Source organism: Accipiter gentilis, chromosome 1 (genome assembly GCF_929443795.1).
Source record: "Accipiter gentilis chromosome 1, bAccGen1.1, whole genome shotgun sequence".
Classification (NCBI taxonomy): Eukaryota; Metazoa; Chordata; class Aves; order Accipitriformes; family Accipitridae; genus Astur; species Astur gentilis.
Genome location: NC_064880.1, coordinates 53,309,894 through 53,323,790, shown reverse-complemented (window position 1 = coordinate 53,323,790; position 13,897 = coordinate 53,309,894). Strand labels below are relative to the sequence as shown.

The window sequence follows — 13,897 nt, the reverse complement described above, 5'->3', positions numbered from 1 at the left end:
GCTATTCTTAATGGGTGATCATTTATTTGTTGTAAACAAATGTTTACTGACTTTCAGGATTTTGTTTTAATCCCATTACTCTTTGACCATTCCCCACCATGTTGTCAGGTGAATGATATCCCTTGAAGAGAGATACAGGGTTTCAGTCTGGGTTGCTAGAAGAGATTGTTTTGCAGATTGAACTACGAGGAAGGCAACTTACAGAAAGTAAACTTTCGTTGCATGGTAAATATGAAATGTTTAACTGGCAGTATTAATGAAAGAACTGTCTTTGTATTTTTTAATAGAACTGCTACAAGTCTGACCTTGAATGGTTGCGAGGCATTGGTTGGGTCCCACTTGGTTCCTTGGAGGTTGAAAAAGCCAAGAAGGCAGGGGAGATCCTGAGTGATAAAATATACCGTCAGCCTCCAGACACAATCAAGTTTACTAGCGTCACTGATTCTCTACAGATGGTTTTAGCCAAGCAGAATGCAGAGACGATGAATAAGGTGAGTATTGATTCGATTAGGTAACATGTCAGCAGTCTTGGCCTAAACCCTGGAGACAGGACTAGAAATAGACACGTGTGGTTGCTGTATGAGATTTCAGCACAGTGAGGCTTTAAGAGTGTAAGTTACATTCTTGGTAATCAACAGTAACTTATTTTCAGCAAGTGCTATTTTAATAGTATCTTCCAAGTTATTACCCAGTTAAATTGGAATTATCAATTGTGAAGCTTTCCACATACTCTACAGTGTGTCTACTAATGTGTTACTTAACTTTCATCTAATTTTTAATATAGCAATTTGTCTAATCTAATAATTTATCAAGTTTATCCAGTAATTAGTAATTAATAAATGACTTGTTTTAGGGCAGTCTTTGAAACATCTATATTTTAAAAAATTCAGCGTAGTACTTAAAATGTAAGAGTTTGATTATGTGGCCCTGATCTCAATCCTATTTATGTCAATAAAACCACTTCATCTTTCAAACACACCTTGGTTTTGGAGTTTAGATTTCTGTGTGTCTGATTAGCATTCTCTGCCTTTTTTCTAAACATTTTTTATTTAAACACAATTCTTTCTAGGTTACCAGTTCTTAATCTGAACATTAAGTATCTAGAGGAGTGAATATAAAATCTCATTGCTATATAAGGAATACGGATTTTAGACTTGGTGTACAGATCTGTAATTCTTCTTACATTTTAGGAGATCTCCAAGTAGTCCCTGGTTTTTTCCCCTCTTTAACATATGTTATTTCTTTTTCAGCGTTTATATACTGAGGCCTGGGATAAAGACAAGACTCAAATTCACATAATGCCTGACACACCTGAAATCACACTGGCAAAACAGAACATGCAAAACTACAGTGTGGTGAGTGTATTAGCTCTCCAAATGTAACTGGTCTGTTTCATGGCTGGATCATCAGTATTCTGATAAACCTTATATAGATGATACCGTCAGTTTAAGTAACCCCCAATATTCATTCTCAAAATTGTGACTTTAAAAACTTCATTTGCGTATTTGTACAGTAGTGCATACATACAACAGTAAATGCTATTCAGAATGAACTCCATGAGAAGTTGTGTGTCTCCAGTGAATTTTTGGGAGTCATTTCTGCCAATGTGCATACTATTGGGAAGGCAGGCAATTAATTCCAACATTGGAAGTACCAAAAAAAGGTAATTTCCAGCACAATTCTGAAGAGTAGTGATCCCAGTCCTCAATGTTAGTTTAGGCAGATAAATTGACATGAGTAAGAGGTGGCTTTAAAAAGTAGGTTTTACTCCACTTGTATAGAAGAATAGTTTATCTCCAAATTTGTAGTCAATGTTACGTTATTTAAATTATTGGAAGAAAAAAAATCGTTAGCTAATGTATTTAGCAAAGATCTTCCTTTGATACGAATTTCTATCGGCTCCTGATCTGGGGCATTGAGTTAAAGTTAAAGCTGGGTTAGAATAAAACTCAACACAATTTTTTAAATCTACTCTACTTAGAAGCTGTTTGTTTTGCATAGAATGTAATATATGGAGCTTACTTACATGAATCCCATTGTTAATTCTTCACCTAGAAACTCTACAAACAGGCCATGGAAGAAGCAAAAAAGAAAGGCTATGATTTGAGAAGTGATGCTATCCCCATTCAAGCTGCCAAAGCATCCAGGCAAATTGCCAGCGATGTAAGAAACTACTTTTTTTTTTTTTTTCTTTGTGTGGTGACATCTGATCTCTGCAACCTGAAAGTTATCAGCTGGATTCTGTAAAAGGCATTTCAATTAAACTGTTATTTGAAATAATAGATTTTTGGAAGCAAATTATTATATGTGTTTAAAGACTTAATTGTAAAAATTAAATGTTGAGAAGTTATAAGGACAATATAATGGTGTTATCATGTTAATTTTATAGCTCATAAAGCTGTATCTTTAATTAAATCTTAACAGTATGTATATTATTATATTTAATAAGGATTAAGTATATTTAATAAGAAGAGGATTATTTCTCACTAATACTAGTGAAGAGTGTTTTTTCAGAAGAACTTACTTTAAAATCTCTATTTAGGGTTCTAACTGAAATCTCAAATATTTAACATGAGAATCCATCTTATTTGCCCCAGAATTGCTTTCACAGTTTGGTTTTTTGACTGTAGGTTAAAGGGAAATTTTGAGAGTTTATTATTAGAAATATTTAATACAAGTACCTGATATTTAGAGGTAATATAGAAATATGATATCTTGATTTATATTTCAGTACAAATACAAAGAAGGCTATCGCAAGCAGCTTGGCCACCACATAGGGGCCCGTAACATAGAGGATGATCCAAAGATGATGTGGTCGATGCACGTAGCCAAGATCCAGAGTGACAGGGAGTATAAGAAAGCTTTTGAGAAGACAAAGACACACTTCAGTAGCCCAGTGGACATGCTGGGGATCGTGTTGGCCAAGAAATGTCAGGAGCTGGTCAGCGATGTTGATTACCGCCACTATCTGCATCAGTGGATCTGTCTGCCGGACCAGAATGATGTTATCCATGCTAAGAAAGCCTATGATCTACAGAGTGATGTAAGCTCTTTTAATTTAATTTTTGGTGAGGAATTTATTTGATATTTTACATAGGTGGACCAGGCCATAACATACCAATGCGGTAGAATTAAATTTGCAAGAGTTATTTTTAAGTTTCATGGCTAATTGAAACTCACGTGTCCAATAGGATAGGTTAACTAATTGATATTTAAATTAAATTCTGAAATTGCAGAATTTGGTCTATTTATCATTTGCCATTCTGTGAAACTTGGATAATATTTTCACTCTTAATGTAGATAAAATGCAGTTATTTTTTCTAAGATTTTCTCTAGGGCTTTGAATTTATTTGAATTAAAAGTTGAAAGTGAGGTTAACTAACTATGAAAAGATGCACTGTGTAAATTGCATTATTATTATTAGAGTAACTTGTGCATTTTTTTTGGTAATAGAACTGCTACAAGTCTGACCTTGAATGGTTGCGAGGCATTGGTTGGGTCCCACTTGGTTCCTTGGAGGTTGAAAAAGCCAAGAAGGCAGGGGAGATCCTGAGTGATAAAATATACCGTCAGCCTCCAGACACAATCAAGTTTACTAGCGTCACTGATTCTCTACAGATGGTTTTAGCCAAGCAGAATGCAGAGACGATGAATAAGGTGAGTATTGATTCGATTAGGTAACATGTCAGCAGTCTTGGCCTAAACCCTGGAGACAGGACTAGAAATAGAATGATCACAAGTAATGCTGAAGTTCAGAGGTGATGTATTTTCAAGTAGTGTGCTCTGTTTATTTCAATGAAAACTCTTAGGCCATGTAATGGAAGACTCAACTTTCTCATGATATTCTACATAGTACATTTTAATCTTTTCTTTGACATGTCTGTGCAGTTAGCACTAATAATTCTTTGGCTTATTCATTATTCTTAAGTAAAATGGCAGTTTTCTAAGTGTTGTTAAAATTCCTCAGATAAATTCTCTTTTCAATAATGATATCTCTACTTGATTAAATACATAACCCTTTATCCGTGCTATATTTCCTCTAATTTTACCTAGTATGCTCAATGTTTTACTTGATTAGTGAGATTTTGCCTTGTTTTGGAATGCAATATTAATCTCTTCCTGTGTTCTTTCTTAGCGTTTATACACTGAAGCATGGGATAAAGATAAGACCATGGTTCATGTCATGCCTGACACACCAGAAATCCTGCTAGCTAAACAAAACCAATTAAATTACAGCCAGGTGAGTAAAACTGAAGAGTTGAGAGAATTAAAAGATTTCTGACAAGTACAACTTTGTCATCTCTGACTTTTAATTAATATTATAATATTGTCAATTTCTTTAGTTCACAAATTGCTAGCTCCACTGCTGAAATCAGAGTTGTTCTTTCTCTAGAATTTACCTCCTAGGTATCTAATTGGGCTTTTAAAATATCTTATCTGCCATAAGCAGATAGCATATAGCAAGGTATGGAAATAAGTAGTTTAACTTTTAGAATATTCCTTTCTTTGCCTTCCCTAAGTGGTTTCCAGTTTCCAAGCATCTACGATACGAGATCTTTGAAATCTGCATTGTTTTATTTTCTAGAGAAGATAGAGCTGTGTTCAGATATTTGAGTTCTCTGAACATTAGCAATGTTGTTCAAGGGCCGCATTTGTTTTATTACACAGATGTGCTTAACTGAAGTGTAATTTTGTTTTTGAAACAAGAATGTTAATATTTTTCTCACAGAAAATGTACAAATTAGCTTTGGAGGAATCGAAGAAGAAGGGTCATGATTTGCGTTTTGATGCCATTCCTATTCAAGCTGCCAAAGCATCCAGAGAGATTGCCAGTGATGTAAGCAGGTTTTTTTATCATATCTGTATGGATTTGGTAATGGAAAAGAATCAGAATGTTTGTTCCATTGTTCATTAATGTAATACTTTATAGTTTATAGAATAGATAATACTGAAATCCAGTGATTCCACTGCATGCCTTTAGCGCATGGAAGGAATAGATAGCCAATATTTTTATGCATGAAGTATGTGTCACAGCAATAAATAAAGAAAATACTATTAGGATTATTTCTATGCCCCCTGTAATAGTTCCATTGATGTCCATGGATGTTCAAGCAGGATGATCAATGAGGCATATGATTCTATGCTGGAGTTAGTCAAATTAATTTCTGATTCAAAATAGGAAGTACTTTAAAATCTCTCCCCAAAATAGATTTATTAGTAAATCAATTCTAAAAGTTCTAAATTGTTGTCTTTTCCTGAGGAGAAAATAGCTCTGTTGAAGGGTGATGTTGAAATTCAAGATGTCTGAATACAAAAACAGGAAAAAAATATGCAATGACTATGACAGGTTTTGCTTCTGGGATGAGGAAGCATCACTAAGAGACAGAGGATAACAGATTTTTATGCTTCTTGTTTTTCTATCAAGACTGATATTTAAACTGTTAGTATTAAGACCAACTCAGACTATCTTCATCAAGGTGTTTTGTAATAAGCTTTTAAAATAAGTTAATATTTACATTTTCATGTTAATAGTAAAAAAATGTGGGATATCAAAATTGTTAGTAAGTGTGTGACATTAAATGTTTAGTTAATTCAAAGTGTGATATAGTTATATAAAAAATCAGAAAGAATGATATCTGGAATAAAAATCCTTTTTATGTGGAAATAAATAACAAAGGAGAAAGACCTAAAACACATTTCTCTCTAAACAAAAGACTAATGATTATGTTTAAACTGTATGAATTATTTATTAATTTATAAATATACCATGTGAATATGAATATACTTTATTTCAGTACAAATACAAAGAAGGCTATCGCAAGCAGCTTGGCCACCACATAGGGGCCCGTAACATAGAGGATGATCCAAAGATGATGTGGTCGATGCACGTAGCCAAGATCCAGAGTGACAGGGAGTATAAGAAAGCTTTTGAGAAGACAAAGACACACTTCAGTAGCCCAGTGGACATGCTGGGGATCGTGTTGGCCAAGAAATGTCAGGAGCTGGTCAGCGATGTTGATTACCGCCACTATCTGCATCAGTGGATCTGTCTGCCGGACCAGAATGATGTTATCCATGCTAAGAAAGCCTATGATCTACAGAGTGATGTGAGTAAATCATAAAATTTGTAATACATAATTAAATATACTGGGTCTTGTACAATATAATTTTTAAAAGATACATAGTTGCTTGCATCAGACATGTTGATAGAGGTGAAATAATTAATATTCTATCATCAAATTTATGCTTAATCATATATTCTCAGTCCTCAGCGTGAGGTGTAATTTGTGTGTACCTCTGGTATTTGTGGAGCTCTTCTGTAACTCTATTCTTTTTGTTATTTAATTATTATTTTAATAAATCTTCAAAAATAACAATTGTTTTCAAAATTATGTCCTGAAATATGTAAAATTGTTCATGTAGCCTAGGATGTGCTTATTTATAATTATTTTAATATTTGATCACACTTGCACATATATAATGAACTTTCAAATTTTTGCAGGCTGTTTACAAATCAGACCTGGAATGGCTAAGAGGTATTGGATGGGTTCCTATTGGTTCCATGGAAGTTGAGAAAGCCAAGAAAGCTGGAGAAATCCTGAGTGAAAGGAAGTATCGTCAACCAGCAGACCAAATTAAATTTACTAGTGTGCCAGATTCTTTGGCTATGGTCTTAGCCAAGCAAAATGCTGAGATAATGAACAAGGTAAGGTTTTGGGGTTTTGGGGGGTTTTTTTTTAGCAAAATCACTAGTATTACTAGCTAATAGAAATTGTTCATTATGTGAAAAATACAAAATACAAAGACTAAACACTGCCATTGTAGACTTAGAGAAAATAAATGTCCAAATTCAGCCTTTGCACAGGAAAACTCTTATCTCAGCGGTCTGTCTGAACTGAACGCTTAGTAAAAATATCTACAAAAAATTCACTTAAGTCACATATTTTTCAAGAGTAATACTAAAAATTTTGGTGTTCCTCCCATCTCAGCTGAAATCCTGTTTTAAAATGTTTGTTTGATATGGTTTTTCTGTTTTTTTTAATGCTACTTCACTATACAAAGCTCATCTTTGACAGAACAGGCTAAATTTTTTTGCAGTTCTTAGACAATACTGTGAAATCTGCAGAAATTATGTTCCAGCAAGGTGTTTGGGTATGTTCCGAGGTGGTGCTGCCATGACCATGCTATAAGATAGGACGTAGCAGAATACTGAGGCTTTTACAGCAGCTGCTATAATGATGTATTGTTGACTGAATGTCATACTGCATGATGAACAAGTTATGAGGAAATAGCTTATGTTCTCTGGAAGTGAAGCTTCTGAATTTATCTCAGACCTGGAGGGTGAAAGTCACAAAATACCTGCTCCTTCTCTTTAATAAGAAACATCAGTCAAACAACTCATACAGATAGAGCAGAATAATGGATGTAGTTTTCCTCCTACAGCAGTTTTCCGGAAATCCTAAATCAATGAATTGTTCTGCCAACTTAGCCTGAGAAAAAATGGGGAAGGACAAACCTTCTTTCTTGAGCTGTTCAGTGAGAAGCTTTGCTATGACAGGGTAGTCAAAGCTTGCTTGAACTACCCCTCACAGTTTGGAAAATACTTGCTTTGGACAAATGTATTAGTCTAGTTATATGTATCTTGTTCTGTTTTAAGATTACTTTTCTTGTATATTATGGATATATTTTTGATAACTATTGCTTTCAAATTTGCAGTCTTTCCATCATGACACACATAAAGAAACTTTTTAAAGGAATGTGTTTTCCTCTCTCTAGCGTTTATACACAGAAGCCTGGGATGCAGACAAAACTTCAATTCACGTCATGCCTGACACACCGGATATTTTGTTAGCGAAGGCCAATGCAGCTAACGTTAGCCACGTAAGAACATTTAAACATATACTGAAGTAATGGAAATTCAGAAATTAAGTAAGGATTTCTTTAAGCATAATGATCTTCTAAAATATGCATTCAAGAAAATTTTAAGAAAAAAATTATGAAATGTAGAAATTCTGTATTTCTGAATATTGAGAAGCCATTTTCTGTCTTCTTTTGTGTAGAAACTTTATATACAAGCCTGGGAAGAGGCCAAAAAGAAGGGTTATGATATGAGGGCTGATGCAATTCCAATCCGAAGTGCAAAGGCATCAAGAGATATTGCGAGTGACGTATGTTTTTCCTTTACGTTTATTTTCTATTAGCTTGAGAAACAAGATTGAAGTAATCAGCTATGTACAACTTAAAAAAAAAAAAGGTATATGAGATTAATCTTGAAAGCCTACTAACAGAGAATTCACTGCAGAAAGAAACTGGGCAACAGTTTCCAAATGGAATGTTGAATTATAAATCCTCACATAAAGCATATATTAGAAAATAATAAAGTACAATGAAAATAAGCAAAATCTGTGGATCAGGAGTTCATTAGACATTTCTAAACTCTAAATGAGTATATTTCATAACACAAAAAAAATATTTGTGATCAGAAGCAATATGAACTTATGGGAAATTCATCCCAGATTCGCTGTTTCATTTAATACATCTTTTTGCATTTCTAGTACAAGTACAAAGAAACGCACGAGAAGCAGAAAGGCCACTACATCGGGTGCCGAACTGCCCAGGAGGATCCCAAGCTGTCGTGGGCTGCGCGTGCCATGTTGCTGCAGAATGACCGACTTTACAGGAAGGCGTACCATGACTCAAAGGCCCAGATCCACATACCGGTCGACGCGATGTCAGTGCAGGCAGCCAAGGAGTGCCAGAATCTAGTCAGTGATGTTGACTACCGCCAGTACTTTCACCAGTGGACCTGTCTGCCTGACCAGAATGACGTGATCCACGCAAGGAAGGCCTATGACCTACAGAGTGATGTGAGTGCGAGTAACTGTGGAAAAGCTGTATGGCAGGTGTGTGAGGCTCTGTTTGCTAGTGACTGTGCAAATATCCTTTCAAATGGACGTTCACGGACCTGCAGTCAGTCCTGGTATGTTTGTTTTAATTCATCTGGATGACCCTTTCCAAATCAGTAGTGTTTTCTTCGGGGAGGCCAGAAATATTCCGGGCAGTTTGTAAGGAGGCCATGGTTTTTTGGTCCGCTGTAGAATGTTTGTTTGCAGACTGCTTGCAGATTATGCCACTGTTTTGTGTGCAGCGAGTATCTTTAGAAGTATCTTTGTTGCTGTGCAAATCAGGGGTTTAGCTGTGTGTGGGAAGGACCTGATGCGCCACAGTCTCATTTGACCGCTTGTTGTGTAACTGTACGAGAAGGAGCTTGGGGAAAGCCTTGTACAAAACCTCTCTTCACATAGGGTTGTCTCTGCAACGTCAATAACCCTTGGCTTTTTTGTAGAATGTGTACAAGTCAGACCTGGAATGGTTGCGAGGCATTGGCTGGTTGACAGAAGGTTCTGTGGACGTGGTCAAAGCAAAGAAAGCCCAGGAGCTCCTGAACGAGCGGTTGTACCGCACACGGCCGGAGGAGTTGAAATTCACTAGCATTACTGACTCGCCAGACGTTGTCCAGGCTAAGATCAATGCTTTGCAGATCAGTGACGTAAGCTTACCCTTCACTTACCTTTCATTTTATGGGGGCGTTTCTTTTGTTTTGCGGTGGACAGTAGAATTTCTACCATGGGAATGACTAATTGGAAAGTATTGCAAATCAGAATTACTAAAGAATTCCTGTTGGTGTTTTTTTCTCAGTGTTCAGACCATAGTGAAATGTCATTATGCTTCCTTTCTCCTTTAGCATCTGTATCGTGAAGCCTGGGATAGAGACAAGACGCAGATTTCCATACCTTCCGACACTCCTGTAATGCTGCAGTCCAAAGTCAATGCTCTCAACATCAGCAACGTAAGAGAATGAAATCATTAGGCATATGAAGCATTACTAAACTAAGAGTATGAGAATTGCTCTTCCAGAGTAGGCTTTAAGAAAGAGAGTTGGTATCAGAGAGTCTTGACTGCATGTAACAAGGGCGATTAATTTTCTTTGCAGAAACATTATCAGAAGGCCTGGGATGAGGCCAAGGCGAAAAGCTATGACTTAAGAGCTGATGCCATTCCCATCAAACATGCGAAGGCTTCCAGAGACATTGCTAGTGAGGTACAGTGTTCTCTTAATGTGGTTGCTGTGTCTGTCTTTTCCTGTGTCCAGCTCAGCAGATCTGAGTGAAGTTCAGTTCAAAGGGCTGACAGCTATAGGAAGCTGAAAGCCTTTTGTTCACAAGTTGCTTTCAGGTGAGCAATGTGTGGCTGGTTATGTTGTTTCTGTCTTTCTAGTACAAGTACAAAGAAACGCACGAGAAGCAGAAAGGCCACTACATCGGGTGCCGAACTGCCCAGGAGGATCCCAAGCTGTCGTGGGCTGCGCGTGCCATGTTGCTGCAGAATGACCGACTTTACAGGAAGGCGTACCATGACTCAAAGGCCCAGATCCACATACCGGTCGACGCGATGTCAGTGCAGGCAGCCAAGGAGTGCCAGAATCTAGTCAGTGATGTTGACTACCGCCAGTACTTTCACCAGTGGACCTGTCTGCCTGACCAGAATGACGTGATCCACGCAAGGAAGGCCTATGACCTACAGAGTGATGTGAGTGCGAGTAACTGTGGAAAAGCTGTATGGCAGGTGTGTGAGGCTCTGTTTGCTAGTGACTGTGCAAATATCCTTTCAAATGGACGTTCACGGACCTGCAGTCAGTCCTGGTATGTTTGTTTTAATTCATCTGGATGACCCTTTCCAAATCAGTAGTGTTTTCTTCGGGGAGGCCAGAAATATTCCGGGCAGTTTGTAAGGAGGCCATGGTTTTTTGGTCCGCTGTAGAATGTTTGTTTGCAGACTGCTTGCAGATTATGCCACTGTTTTGTGTGCAGCGAGTATCTTTAGAAGTATCTTTGTTGCTGTGCAAATCAGGGGTTTAGCTGTGTGTGGGAAGGACCTGATGCGCCACAGTCTCATTTGACCGCTTGTTGTGTAACTGTACGAGAAGGAGCTTGGGGAAAGCCTTGTACAAAACCTCTCTGCACATAGGGTTGTCTCTGCAACGTCAATAACCCTTGGCTTTTTTGTAGAATGTGTACAAGTCAGACCTGGAATGGTTGCGAGGCATTGGCTGGTTGACAGAAGGTTCTGTGGACGTGGTCAAAGCAAAGAAAGCCCAGGAGCTCCTGAACGAGCGGTTGTACCGCACACGGCCGGAGGAGTTGAAATTCACTAGCATTACTGACTCGCCAGACGTTGTCCAGGCTAAGATCAATGCTTTGCAGATCAGTGACGTAAGCTTACCCTTCACTTACCTTTCATTTTATGGGGGCGTTTCTTTTGTTTTGCGGTGGACAGTAGAATTTCTACCATGGGAATGACTAATTGGAAAGTATTGCAAATCAGAATTACTAAAGAATTCCTGTTGGTGTTTTTTTCTCAGTGTTCAGACCATAGTGAAATGTCATTATGCTTCCTTTCTCCTTTAGCATCTGTATCGTGAAGCCTGGGATAGAGACAAGACGCAGATTTCCATACCTTCCGACACTCCTGTAATGCTGCAGTCCAAAGTCAATGCTCTCAACATCAGCAACGTAAGAGAATGAAATCATTAGGCATATGAAGCATTACTAAACTAAGAGTATGAGAATTGCTCTTCCAGAGTAGGCTTTAAGAAAGAGAGTTGGTATCAGAGAGTCTTGACTGCATGTAACAAGGGCGATTAATTTTCTTTGCAGAAACATTATCAGAAGGCCTGGGATGAGGCCAAGGCGAAAAGCTATGACTTAAGAGCTGATGCCATTCCCATCAAACATGCGAAGGCTTCCAGAGACATTGCTAGTGAGGTACAGTGTTCTCTTAATGTGGTTGCTGTGTCTGTCTTTTCCTGTGTCCAGCTCAGCAGATCTGAGTGAAGTTCAGTTCAAAGGGCTGACAGCTATAGGAAGCTGAAAGCCTTTTGTTCACAAGTTGCTTTCAGGTGAGCAATGTGTGGCTGGTTATGTTGTTTCTGTCTTTCTAGTACAAGTACAAAGAAACGCACGAGAAGCAGAAAGGCCACTACATCGGGTGCCGAACTGCCCAGGAGGATCCCAAGCTGTCGTGGGCTGCGCGTGCCATGTTGCTGCAGAATGACCGACTTTACAGGAAGGCGTACCATGACTCAAAGGCCCAGATCCACATACCGGTCGACGCGATGTCAGTGCAGGCAGCCAAGGAGTGCCAGAATCTAGTCAGTGATGTTGACTACCGCCAGTACTTTCACCAGTGGACCTGTCTGCCTGACCAGAATGACGTGATCCACGCAAGGAAGGCCTATGACCTACAGAGTGATGTGAGTGCGAGTAACTGTGGAAAAGCTGTATGGCAGGTGTGTGAGGCTCTGTTTGCTAGTGACTGTGCAAATATCCTTTCAAATGGACGTTCACGGACCTGCAGTCAGTCCTGGTATGTTTATTTTAATTCATCTGGATGACCCTTTCCAAATCAGTAGTGTTTTCTTCAGGGAGGCCAGAAATATTCCGGGCAGTTTGTAAGGAGGCCATGGTTTTTTGGTCCGCTGTAGAATGTTTGTTTGCAGACTGCTTGCAGATTATGCCACTGTTTTGTGTGCAGCGAGTATCTTTAGAAGTATCTTTGTTGCTGTGCAAATCAGGGGTTTAGCTGTGTGTGGGAAGGACCTGATGCGCCACAGTCTCATTTGACCGCTTGTTGTGTAACTGTACGAGAAGGAGCTTGGGGAAAGCCTTGTACAAAACCTCTCTGCACATAGGGTTGTCTCTGCAACGTCAATAACCCTTGGCTTTTTTGTAGAATGTGTACAAGTCAGACCTGGAATGGTTGCGAGGCATTGGCTGGTTGACAGAAGGTTCTGTGGACGTGGTCAAAGCAAAGAAAGCCCAGGAGCTCCTGAACGAGCGGTTGTACCGCACACGGCCGGAGGAGTTGAAATTCACTAGCATTACTGACTCGCCAGACGTTGTCCAGGCTAAGATCAATGCTTTGCAGATCAGTGACGTAAGCTTACCCTTCACTTACCTTTCATTTTATGGGGGCGTTTCTTTTGTTTTGCGGTGGACAGTAGAATTTCTACCATGGGAATGACTAATTGGAAAGTATTGCAAATCAGAATTACTAAAGAATTCCTGTTGGTGTTTTTTTCTCAGTGTTCAGACCATAGTGAAATGTCATTATGCTTCCTTTCTCCTTTAGCATCTGTATCGTGAAGCCTGGGATAGAGACAAGACGCAGATTTCCATACCTTCCGACACTCCTGTAATGCTGCAGTCCAAAGTCAATGCTCTCAACATCAGCAACGTAAGAGAATGAAATCATTAGGCATATGAAGCATTACTAAACTAAGAGTATGAGAATTGCTCTTCCAGAGTAGGCTTTAAGAAAGAGAGTTGGTATCAGAGAGTCTTGACTGCATGTAACAAGGGCGATTAATTTTCTTTGCAGAAACATTATCAGAAGGCCTGGGATGAGGCCAAGGCGAAAAGCTATGACTTAAGAGCTGATGCCATTCCCATCAAACATGCGAAGGCTTCCAGAGACATTGCTAGTGAGGTACAGTGTTCTCTTAATGTGGTTGCTGTGTCTGTCTTTTCCTGTGTCCAGCTCAGCAGATCTGAGTGAAGTTCAGTTCAAAGGGCTGACAGCTATAGGAAGCTGAAAGCCTTTTGTTCACAAGTTGCTTTCAGGTGAGCAATGTGTGGCTGGTTATGTTGTTTCTGTCTTTCTAGTACAAGTACAAAGAAACGCACGAGAAGCAGAAAGGCCACTACATCGGGTGCCGAACTGCCCAGGAGGATCCCAAGCTGTCGTGGGCTGCGCGTGCCATGTTGCTGCAGAATGACCGACTTTACAGGAAGGCGTACCATGACTCAAAGGCCCAGATCCACATACCGGTTGACGC

At 38.8% G+C, this 13,897-nt stretch overlaps 1 protein-coding gene across 1 annotated transcript in view; it reads left to right on the top strand.

Moving 5' to 3' along the window:
* The window catches only part of NEB (nebulin), a 128,930-nt gene that overhangs the window by 53,074 nt on the left and 61,959 nt on the right, over positions 1-13,897 (top strand). The window contains exons 61-80 of the mRNA XM_049816933.1: positions 288-491; positions 1,251-1,355; positions 2,056-2,163; positions 2,732-3,043; positions 3,454-3,657; positions 4,136-4,240; positions 4,730-4,837; positions 5,796-6,107; positions 6,503-6,706; positions 7,777-7,881; positions 8,061-8,168; positions 8,556-8,867; positions 9,347-9,550; positions 9,746-9,850; positions 9,995-10,102; positions 10,279-10,590; positions 11,070-11,273; positions 11,469-11,573; positions 11,718-11,825; positions 12,002-12,313. Of these exons, the coding sequence (XP_049672890.1) occupies positions 288-491; positions 1,251-1,355; positions 2,056-2,163; positions 2,732-3,043; positions 3,454-3,657; positions 4,136-4,240; positions 4,730-4,837; positions 5,796-6,107; positions 6,503-6,706; positions 7,777-7,881; positions 8,061-8,168; positions 8,556-8,867; positions 9,347-9,550; positions 9,746-9,850; positions 9,995-10,102; positions 10,279-10,590; positions 11,070-11,273; positions 11,469-11,573; positions 11,718-11,825; positions 12,002-12,313 (3,645 nt within the window). The remainder of the gene's footprint in view (positions 1-287; positions 492-1,250; positions 1,356-2,055; positions 2,164-2,731; positions 3,044-3,453; positions 3,658-4,135; positions 4,241-4,729; positions 4,838-5,795; positions 6,108-6,502; positions 6,707-7,776; positions 7,882-8,060; positions 8,169-8,555; positions 8,868-9,346; positions 9,551-9,745; positions 9,851-9,994; positions 10,103-10,278; positions 10,591-11,069; positions 11,274-11,468; positions 11,574-11,717; positions 11,826-12,001; positions 12,314-13,897) is intronic.